Source organism: Thermobia domestica, chromosome 5 (assembly GCF_964235325.1).
Source record: "Thermobia domestica chromosome 5, izTheDome1.hap1.1, whole genome shotgun sequence".
Lineage (NCBI taxonomy): Eukaryota > Metazoa > Arthropoda > Insecta > Zygentoma > Lepismatidae > Thermobia > Thermobia domestica.
The window spans coordinates 252,036,975-252,049,076 of NC_137458.1; the positions used below are offsets into that span (position 1 = coordinate 252,036,975).

At 38.1% G+C, this 12,102-nt stretch overlaps 1 protein-coding gene across 1 annotated transcript; it reads left to right on the forward strand.

The window, feature by feature from the left end:
* Positions 1-3,816: 3,816 nt before the first annotated feature.
* Positions 3,817-5,166, forward strand: LOC145685468 (uncharacterized). The gene has a single exon (XM_081757867.1). It carries the CDS (start codon positions 3,817-3,819, stop codon positions 5,164-5,166), a length of 1,350 nt encoding a protein of 449 aa, XP_081613993.1.
* Positions 5,167-12,102: the final 6,936 nt, after the last annotated feature.

Consider the following 12,102-nt stretch of genomic DNA (forward strand, 5'->3'; position numbering starts at 1 on the left):
TAATTTCAACCATCTCGGAAATCGATTTTCCGTTTACCGAAGAAAATCGATTTAGATAGCACAATTTCATGTGGTTTCTTATAAACCAGAACGTTTTGACTCACTGTTGGGAGTGAATAGATGGAAATAACTAATGATCTCAATTTTTAGTACGACATTTTTCTTTGTGATGCAGTATGAGGTACTCTAATGATGAACACAATCACTGCGTTTAAATCATAATTTAAAAAAAAAAAAAAACAATAAATAAAACATGAGTGTAATATAGGGTTGCAATACGTCCCGGAAAATCCAGGACCGCCATGCAATCGAGATGTGCGCCCCGGCTCCCGGAAATATATCTCGGGGCGCTTGAATGTGCCGGATTTCAGCAAAGAAGAAAGAAAGGGGATATTATAGTTTGCTTTTTTCACAGGATTAGGTAGGCCTGTATAATTATTTTCTTCAACTTCTGAGTATGACAATTCAAAAGTTGCAAAAAAAAAACAAAACTAATACATAAATGAACCTGAACTTCAAATAAAAAACTTTAATACGTAAAAACTTGAATGCGTTAAAAATAACAGAAATAAAGTAAAAGTTCAACGAAAGAAGTTCTTTGAAGATAACAAACGGCGCCGGAACATATTGCCAATGAATTAACCGTTCTGAAAAAAGGATACAATACGAACAGACAAAACGTGTGAAAGGAAACATCTTACCTTGAATGAGCTCTGAAAGCCACGAAACATAAGAGATCCTGAGAAATTAAAAAAAAAAAAAAAAAAAAAAAAAAACCTTACCAGTGGGAGAGGGTAAATCAACTGCTTACGTTTGCTTAAGTAGGGACGAGAAGGTATACTAAAACGACTAAAAATGTGATTACGTAATACTTGAACAGCCCTATGTAATGGAAGAACGTAAATATTATATAACACTTCTATTCATTTCAAGCATTTTAAGATTCTCGTAATTTAGTAGCGTTCCGGATTTTCATTTTTGAACTACGGCAATCCTAGTGTAATTCCAAAAATTTAACATTTTAAATTACAGATAGCTACGTAAAAGTTCTGTGAAACGAATGAGATTTTTTTGTTTATTCCTAGTTCTATATAATCATTATTTTATACCGTACTTAGACCATTGCAACAGGTTGTGAAAGTAAACATTACGTTCAGGGAAAGTAAACGTTATGTTACAAGTTCCTTGTTCAGAAGAGAGAAAACATGAAATCTTAAAATCTTAGAAACGGATAAAATTCATTTTACATACGGAGAACCTATGGAAGTTCGTATTATTTCAACATTTTTTGCAATCTCTTATTATAACATAACATTTATTTAAATACTGGTTTAAACTGTTTAAAAACCATTATGTCAGTTATCCCTGTTCAAACAAGTCTGAAAAAATTAAATATAATTCTTCATGGACTATTTAATTGTAGAAGTTATGCCTTCAAAAACAAAACAAAGTACAACAATCGTAATACATCACGGTTTAAACTTTCCATATCGTTTTTCTGTAATAGAGAAATCACAAGGAGTGATCAGAATGTAAGATTACAAAGCCTGCACTGAGAAAAGTAAGAGGTAACCTAGTCGAAGTTAGTGGACAATTTGGCTCCTGGAACCAGTTAATAATTTCCAACAACCCTTCTGAGTAATGAATCGAAAAAGGTTACTGAAAAATGCGTGGAAACAGTACAGTGTTTGGTTGTTGTTAACCTATAAAGTAGGTTAGAAGAAGATAACCAATTGAAGAAGGTTAATTTAATTTAAAACACTCTGTTGTTAACAACCGATTTTCACACTAGGTAAGTTCCTCCAGAACTTGTTTACTGGTAACACTGCATAACTAGAAGGACAAACAGCAACGTCGCCATTTGCAATTTTAAGAATAAAAAGTTTTAACAACTGTGAATATATCCGAAGAAATAGGAAAACAGTTATTAAAATTTGAATTCTACATGAAATGATAGAGAAATGTAAAGGAAAGTTAATTTACGGAGGTTTATGCATTTTCTGACATTTAAATGAAAATAATTTTGAGAAACATGTTTCTAGTACAAATAATCACACTAGATGGTAGCACTACTAACCATGTAACTGCTGTCAAATAATTCATATACTCTTAACAATAACTTCGTGATGTTTACAGAAAACATAATACGTTGTACGTGCTTTACGGTACAAATACCAACAATCTTGTACAGCTTTGCTTATAAGAAAGAGTAACACCCAAACAAATTAGATACTTTGATACGGGTAGCCTTCAAGGGTATTCCATAAGTACAAATGAACGACAAAGTTAGCGATACTTTCAGCAAGTAGCCTACCCTCTCTTGTGTTAGTTACTGTGCGAGCGAGGACCAAGTATTGCAAAACGTAGTTGTGAGCATAGCACACTTACGCACTTAGAGGATCGACGGAAGTTCTCACTTTCGGAGGGCAAGCTTGCTTTTTGAACATCATTTAATCATCTTTCATTTCGCTTCCATCTTCATTTGGGCTTCGACCCTAGGCTCCATTATCATCATGACGGACCTTAGCAATGCTTCCGGACAACTACATCTCGACCAACAAATTCCTATTAATATAGGACCAAACGGATGTCAGAAAACTCATCCACGTATTGTTACTGGCACCAAGGGAAACAATAATGAACAAACAGGAGACAACACTGATACTGGGGACAGCTCACTTCGAGATCAACGAACTCGTTCTCGATCACCACACGGGCGTGACTCTATCTCTGAACCTCCGAAACGACCACGCACTAGTAATATCGACAACCAGCAAACAAATAACATGGATTGGGCTTCGACAACTAATGAATCAAATACCTCAGCAACCACTACTCAAGACGTCACTTATAACTTCTTACTAACCAATTTTGACACCAAATATGATTCGGTACGTGCCGTCTTTCAACAATTAGTTAAATATGTACCAAGACCGGAGATCCGTGAGATAATCAAGACACGTAAAGGCATTATAATAAAATCAACCAGGTCTAATTTTGCGACGCATGTACGGAATAAGGCCACTTTCGAGATCTTTGGGCCAAAAGCAAATCTCTCCGCTTTAACTCCTACTACACGTAAGACACCTCCGCCTCCTAAACGTTCACCAATGCTATCGGTGGTAATATGCGGAGTGGAGCCAGACCTTACAGACGAAGAAATCTACGAAGAACTGCATCAAGAAGGGTTTCCTGTCAAACGATGCATCCGAATAAAGAATAATTTAGGAGCAACCTATCTGGTACGTGTGCTTACCGATCAACCACAACTTATAGATCAACTCCTTTCTAAAGGAGCGTATATCTATCGCAGACGCTATAAGGTCGAGCCATCCCGTACACTGGCACCTCTTCCCTTGCGCTGTGAGCGATGCCAACAATATAACTCACATCCCACGTCGGAATGTACTAATACCATTAAATGTGGGTATTGTTCCATGCAACATCCTACCAGGGAATGCCCTAACCAAAAGGCACCAGCGCAATGTAGTGTATGTCCTGAAAAACATCAGACATACAGCTATAAATGCAAAGCCAAACCACAACCTGAACCTTCAAAGCCGGAACTGGTTGCTCCTATTCGCTCTATTGATCCCCCGACTCCACCTGCCAACTCATTACTTCATCCAGTTACTGTTGAAGACTTACTACGCTTTCTGACCATTACTCTACAAAATATCCATCCTTTTCTACGCACTCACATACTTACTCAAATCATTCACGCAGCTAAAATCCCGTTTAATATTCAGCTTCATGCCACCTATTCTGGCCCCACAGTACACTTTCAGATCCAACCCCTTGAAGTTTATGTCTAATATGGCGAAATTCAGCTCTAAACTTTTCTGTGTATTTATTATGGCTTACAACTTACTCTTTATGAATATCCGCTCATTACTGACACATCAAATGCTATTTACGCAGTTACTACAAGAAGAACGAATATCAGCTTTTGCATTGAACGAAACATATCTGGCTCCTTACCTGAATTGCTACATACCGAAATATACCATACTCCGTTACGATGCCCCTGCAGGACCACGTCTTTATGGTGGCACAGCTATCGGTATTTGCAATCGTCTGCCATATCGATCCGTAACAGCACCTCATAATATTACTCTTCCTGAATATAACATAACTACAATATACTTTCGAGGCCGTACTGTCACCTTTGCTACAATCTATTTTCGCCCCGGTAAACAACTCAATTATGACTTCTTTCGCTTTACTGACTCCCACTCTAAGCATTACATTATTATGACAGACCTAAATTTTCATAGTCGTACCCATAGAGACAAACAGCACTTTCTTGATTTTCTTCAAAATACTACTACTGGTGAATTTCATATTCTACCTAAGCCAACAGGACCAGCTAGTAACAGTACTCCTGATGTTGTCATTACCTCATCTTCTCTGACTCCGTTTATCACCATCACGATATTAGACTCCATAGGAAGTGATCATGTTCCTATTAAGTTAGAACTACGCTGCACAGCACAATCTTCATATCCATTGCCAACTAAGAAAATCTACTGTTATAATCAGGCTGATTGGGATCAATACCGCTCTGCACTTAACGATGCTATCATTCCACTCACTGTACCTAATTCCCAACATAACCTCGATTTAGTAGTTACTACACTAACTGAAGCAGTTCAAAATGCGGCTGATCGCTCTATTCCTACTACTACCGCACATCTTCATAAACCCACATTACCGCCACGATACCTTTCATTAATAACTGCATCACGTAGAGCTTACCGAGAGTACCGAACGAGCGGCAATTTGGAAGCACTTCGACTCCATCGTCAGTACCTACGCATAACACATAACTACATCGTTGCGTACAAGAAACGACAATGGATCCGTACATGCAATACTCTGGGTGCCGAAACTCATCCAAGCAAATATTGGCGAAAGTTTCGTCAACTTACTGGCACAACTTCATCCACGCCATATCCGCTTGTTCAAAACAATCAAGCTCTCACTACTGACTCAGAGAAGGCAAATTCGTTCGCCCTCTTTTTTCAAGATATCTTTACTCCGTTGCCTGGGTGGCACATGCCACAACGACTTCAAACAATCATCAACCGCCAAACTGATCCGACCTCAGCTCACTTACAACCGTCAGATAATCATATTCTTGAACCAAATAATCCACTTACGTAGTCTATAACACCAGACGATATCACTACAAGTCTACAAAAGAAACGGAATACTGCACCTGGCTTTGATTGCATCACCTATGTACTGATCAAACATGCGCCTCCTTCTTTTCTTCTATTCCTCAGCCAACTTTAAACTTTCATACTTCGTACTGGTTTCTTTCCACTTGATTGGAGATACTCGAAAGTTCTTCTATTTCCTAAGCCAAAGAAACCTCCATTGGATGTTCAGTCGTATAGACCAATTCATTTAACTAGCTGCCTCTGTAAAATCCTGGAAGGGATTCTTGTTCGCCGACTTCATGACCAGATTCGACGACACAATCTTCTGCCTATTCATCAAGCTGGTTTCCGGCCTCATTTTAGTACTATAGATCAGCTATTACGCCTTACCACGGCCGTTTATAACCAATATAACCGGGGTTTTCCTTCTTGTTTAGTCACATTTGATCTCGAGAAAGCGTTTGATAAAGTTTGGCATCCTGGGCTTATTTATAAACTGCATCACTATCTATTACCTATTTAATACATACGCTTAGTCAATTCCTTCTTAACGCGACGTCTGGCATACAAATCCATAAACAGCACTCTCTCTCATCCAATCTTACACTCTGGAGTACCTCAGAGGTTCGTCTTTGTCGCCTCTCCTCTATCTCTTATACGTTGCCGATCTCAGATTACCAGCCAATATCCAAATTTATCAGTTTGCTGACGATACAGCTTTTCTTTCAACAGTCCGTACTATTCAGCAAATTAATCGCCTTATGCAACCTGCTATTGATAGCTTTGTCGACTGGTGTAACATATGGAGACTGAGTATTAACTCTGCGAAGACACAATCAATTGTATTTTTACCACCAGGACGACGCTCCAGAGTGTACCGTAACCCGACTTTACTACCCTTCATGTTGAGCATACACCAGTTCCGGTTCATTCGAATCTGACTTACCTTGGTATCGTCTTTGACAGTAAATTATCTTGGAGCCCACATCTTAAGAAGGTTGTTACCCAGGCTCAAAATCGACTCAATTTACTTAAAAGGCTAGTTGGTACAAGCTGGGGCTTACAACCCTCTATGGTACTACATACCTACAAAGCCTTCATGCGAAGTACCTTAACATATGGCCACACGGCTTGGGTCTCTGCATCTGACAAATATTATCAAAAATTGTATATCATGGAGAGACATGCCTTACGGTTAGCGTATAGAGTCAGGTTACCAAGTCCAACTAGGCTCCTGTACGACCTTATCGATTTTCCGTCCTTACTCCCACACTTGGAGCAGCTTCGAACCCGATACATTACTACTCGGTTTGAGTTACACCATGTAATGCTACAGGACATTATACGCTACGATAGAGATAACGATGCACCACCACGATACATTGACTCTCCGCTGCAACACTATATGACACTATATCACCTTCAATTGGACCCTGCCACTAGAGACCCCGAGATCTTTGCCATATATCATCCACGTCATCTATCACCTCATGTTTATCCATCATACGCACAGTGATTATCAACTAATATGGGCCTCCCTGTCTTCATCAGTTCCTGAGTGCCCTCCCTCAGGAACAAAGTTAGCTGTTGCCTATTTTAATATTGCGTTTTTTGAACTCTCATAATCAGAAAAGGGATTGAAAGAATAATACTAATTATTGTAATTAATTAAATATGTTATATTAAACAAGATACGCGGTTAGAAAGTTGACGCACACTATTTTGTTAACCGAGAAGTCGGTTGTTCTAACATGCTAACTATGTTACCGGTTACAGGTTTTGATCTGTAGTGGTAACTACGTGATCGGTTAGCGTACCCCTGTGAGTTATTACCCTCTAACCTAGCAATACTAACCTGTAACGGAAAGTTGCGATCACCTTCTCTCGTTAGCTTTTTTGGCTTGATTGCTGGGACACACGACTTTGTTGTCTCTATATTGACAAACTGACTTGTTTACTATCCAACTTTTTCTTGTTTACTAGTGACTTTTTTTTTGCGTGTGCAGTGAAACGCGTATGTATTATTTTATACAACCAACATAGTAAACATATACTACATACATTTGGTTATTTTTCGACATAGTCTCCATGTCAACTGGCGTACTTATCACATCGTGGAACGAGTTTGAAGATCCCCCCTGGTAAAAATCCTGTCTTGGTGTGTTGAGCCATGTTGTCGCGAAGTGCTTCACCTCCTTGTCTTTAGCGAAGCGACGGCCTCCGAGCTACTTCTTCAAGTGCGGAAACAGATGGAAGTCGCTTGGAGTGAGGTACGGACTGTAGAGAGGGAAGGAGACGAGCTGTGTTCAAATCTGTTGACACCGTACTGGGTCGGCTAATTTGCTCTTATTCTATGACATTATCTCTATCAGCTGCAAACTTTAGACACCACTTTGCGATATACTGACGAGACATTACAGTCTCTCCGTAAACGTTAAACATGTACAAGTTGCCGGTAAATTTCAGCCGTGGTTACATATTTCACTCACAGAAATCGAACAAATACGTGGAATTATTCGCGAGAACAATTTCCCATATTAGTCGTCATTTGTGTTTACCTACAACTAGCCCTGGAGGTGGTGGATGGCTGAAATTCTGCACAGATGCCAAATCCGTATATTAAAATTACCATATTCTCCTCATTCCTCTATAACAGACGAAACTCTAGAAATAATGACCATTGTAACCTCGGTTTCTGATCCGCCCTCGTACGTACAATGTATTATACCACTACCATCAAGCGAAAACACTTCTTCAAATGCAAACTTATCTAATTGTTTATTGTGGGCAGAAGATTAGGATTTAGCTATACGTTAGTTACCTTACGGACAAACTTACGACAGATGGCACAGCGTCGGATATCCGAGTAGGCAAACAAACCAAACTGCTTTGGGCTACAGAACCCAGAGTTGCAGCAGAACCTATTTCATTACTAGACAGTTTATCACAAACGATCTAGTAGTGGGCGAGGGGCCTCTGGCAATAAAGTGCCTAGGGTCGGAAGATGCTCTGAAAGCAGCCATCAAGGTAGACAAGACAATGATTTAACGTGTGGTGAACTTTTAAAAAGGTTCCATGGTTCCGCTGAAACAGTCAGGCTACAAGTAGTAATCGCCCCACTTGAGGCAAATTTTTCCGCCCCCTGGAGCGTGGCGCCCGCCGCCGCCGCCAAAATTTTGCGCCCCGGGCGCCCGGCGCCCCATTTTGGGGTTACGTGGCCCGGGGTCAATGACCTAGGAGCGCCCGCCGCCGCCAAATTTTGCGCCCCGGGCGCCCGGCGCCCATTTTTTGGGTTATGTGGCTCGGGGTCAATGACCTAGGGGTACCATGGCCCACCCCCTCTAAATTTTGGCAGGGGTACCTTGGCCCACCCCCAAAATTTTGGCAGGGGTACATAGGACCACCCCCCTTAAATTTTGGAAATTGACAAATCTAAAAATTTGGTATGGTAGCCTAGGACCACAGTATGTACCTCTATCCGTATTGGGTGTCTATGTCGTTCCCTTTCATGGGTAAAAAATTGCCAAAAATTCAAATTTCGGGGGTTTTTGACCTAATTTATCCTCTTTGATGAGGTGTTATTACCCTATATGGTTATATGGACGTATACAGGGGTCCATTCCCTTTCATAAGACATGGGTATATTAATGCACCCCTTGAAAAATTTGGGAGGGGTACCTTGGCCCACCACTTAAATTTTGGAAATTGACCAATTTAAACATTGGGTATTATAGTACAGGATCCTAATATCTATTATGATAAATTTGGGTGGTCCACCTCATTTCCTTCTAGGGGTACAAAATTGCCAAAAATATAAACGTAAGCAATACGTTATACCACGTGTTTGGTTTTTGGCTCAATTTATCCCCTTTGATGAGGTGTTATTACCTTATATGGTTATATGGTCATGTATAGGGGTCCATTCCCTTTCATAAGACATAGGTACATTTGTGCACCCCTTGAAAAATTTGGGAGCGGTACCTTGGCCCACCCCTTAAATTTTGGAAATTGACCAATTTAAACATTGGGTATTATAGTACTGGACCCTAACATGTATTATGATAAATTTGGGTGGTCCACCTCGTTCCCTTTTAGGGGTACAAAATTGTCAAAATATAAACGTAAGCAATACGTTGTACCACGTGTTTGGTTTTTGGCCCAATTTATCCCCTTTGATGAGGTGTTATTACCTTATATGGTTATATGGTCATGTATAGGGGTCCATTCCCTTTCATAAGACATAGGTACATTTGTGCACCCCTTGAAAAAATTTGGGAGGGGTACCTTGGCCCACCCCTTAAAATTTGGAAATTGATCATTTTATATATTTGGTATTATAGTACTGGACCCTAACATGTATTATGATAAATTTGGGTGGTCCACCTCGTTCCCTTTTAGGGGTACAAAATTGTCAAAATATAAACGTAAGCAATACGTTGTACCACGTGTTTGGTTTTTGGCCCAATTTATCCCCTTTGATGAGGTGTTATTACCTTATATGATTATATGGTCATGTATAGGGGTCCATTACCTTTCATAAGATATGGGTATATTTGTGCACTCCTTTAAAAATTTGGGAGGGGTACTTTGGTCCACCCCTTAAATTTTGGAAATTGCCCAATTTAAACATTTGGTATTATAGTACAAGACCCTAATATGTATTATGATAAATTTGGGTGGTCCACCTCGTTCCCTTTTAGGGGTACAAAATTGACAAAATATAAACGTAAGCATTACGTTGTACCACGTGTTTGGTTTTTGACCTAATTTATTCCTTTGGATGAGGTCCTATTACCTTATATGGTAATGTATAGGTGTTCATTCCCTATCATAAGACATAGGTACATTGATGCACCCCGGGAGGGGATTCGGTATCATAGTACATGACTCAACATGTATCATGATAAATTTGGGTGGTCCACATCGTTCTCTTTTAGGGGTACAAAATTGCTAAAATATAAACATAAGCAATATGTTGTACCATGTGTTTGGTTTTTGGCCCAATTTCTCCCCATTTGATGAGGTTTTATTACCTTATATGGTTATATGGTCATGTATATAGGTTCATTTCCTATCATAAGATATGGGTACATTGATGCATCCTTTAAAAATTTGGGAGGGGTATTTTGGCTCATCCACTCGGTTTTAGAAATTGTTTAATATAAGCATTTGGTATCATAGTACAGGTCTCCAATATGTACCACTATAAATTTGGATGGTCCACATCGTTCCCTTTTCATAGGTAAAGAACTACCAAAAATCAAATTTCGGAGGTTATTGACCCCTATTTAGCATGTTATATGGGTATGTACAGAGGTTTATTACCTTTATATGTTTATGTTCCCTTTTAAATTTGGGAATTATCAAATAACAAAATTCGGTAAACGTTTTCTAGGACCCATTGGTGTTCCTCTTATGGCCAAATATTCAAAATTTAAATGTTATTGACCGACTTTATTATTGAATAAGTACAGGATTTATTACTTTTTTCATAAGACACAGGTGTATTTGTGTACCAATCTTAAATTTTGGAAGGGGTACATTTCTTATTGTCGTATCAATAATTGGATAGTATCTCATTCATTGGGTAAATCATTATGATCACGTGATCGGTTATTGACCTATGATGGGATTAGGAGTCCAGGACATTGGTACATTGAAACTTTGTAGGATAATTTGATAATGCGTCATTGGTTTTGATTATTCCCGCCAAATATAAACGTAAGCAAGACGTTGTACCACGTGATTGTCCTTGATGAGGTAGTGTACAGGGATTCATTTCCTTTGTTGTGGTACTTCTTAAGTTTGAGTACACACACACTTCTAGAAAACAGTTGGTTCTACTCAGGTAAACAATTGACGGACATTATTGACCTTATTGAACATATAATGATATGATTAACTCTAAGACTTAGGTATATCAAGAGAAGTATTCTTTAAATTTGGGAATGGTGATAAACAGAATTTTAACATAAGGTGCGAAATTTGAAACAATACATTGAACTTTAGTCACAGCTCATAGTCTAAGATCATTGGTGGTGATTGATTTGAAATCTGATAGCTAACCTTATTGAATCTTATGACTCATAGACGAAAGGCAATACATGCTACAACAGTTTGAAATTTAACCATAAGGTGATGTAATCTGACACTAACAAAGTTATTGTTAATGCAATTTGATTGGATGATCACTATCTTTCCTGCAATCTGATTGGTTGATCACTATCTTTCGTGCAATCTGATTGGTTGATGATTTTCAAATCTTTGCTGTATTCAGTTTTAAGTTTTGTTTAACATTTAAAAATCTTGGTTTCGTTCAACTCACTGATAAATATGATCAAAACCGTTTATTTGTTAATCGAATAGTTAAAAACCGGATAAAGTTTGACGGTTAACCGTGAAACGTAAAATTTTTTTAGTTTGAAATTTTTTTGTTTGAAACTTTTTGTTTGAAAATTCTTGCTTTCAAATTTTTGTTTGAATTTTTTGTTTCAAAATTTTGTTTGACATTTTTTTGACAACTTTTGTTTCAAAATTTTTTGTTTAAAAATTTTTCGTTTGAAATTTTTTAAAATTTTTTCGTTTCAAAATTTTGTTTAAAATTTTTGTTTGAAATTTTTCGTTTCCAAATTTTTTTGTTTGAAATTTTTTGTTTCAAAATTTTGTTTGAAATTTTTTTTCGCTTCAAAATTTTGTTTGAATTTTTTTCGTTTGAAATTGTTTGAATTTTTTTCGTTTCAAAATTTTGTTTCAAAGATTTTTTGTTCTAAATTTTTGTTTCAAAGTTTGGTTTGACATTTTTAAAAGTTTGTGCACCCATTAGTAAAGAACCTGAACTGTTTAGAGCAAAAACCTCTGGCAACATTGTGGTGCAATAGTACACGTCAGAACATGGGGTTGTACTTGAAATGAAAAAAAACACAATTCATTGAAATGG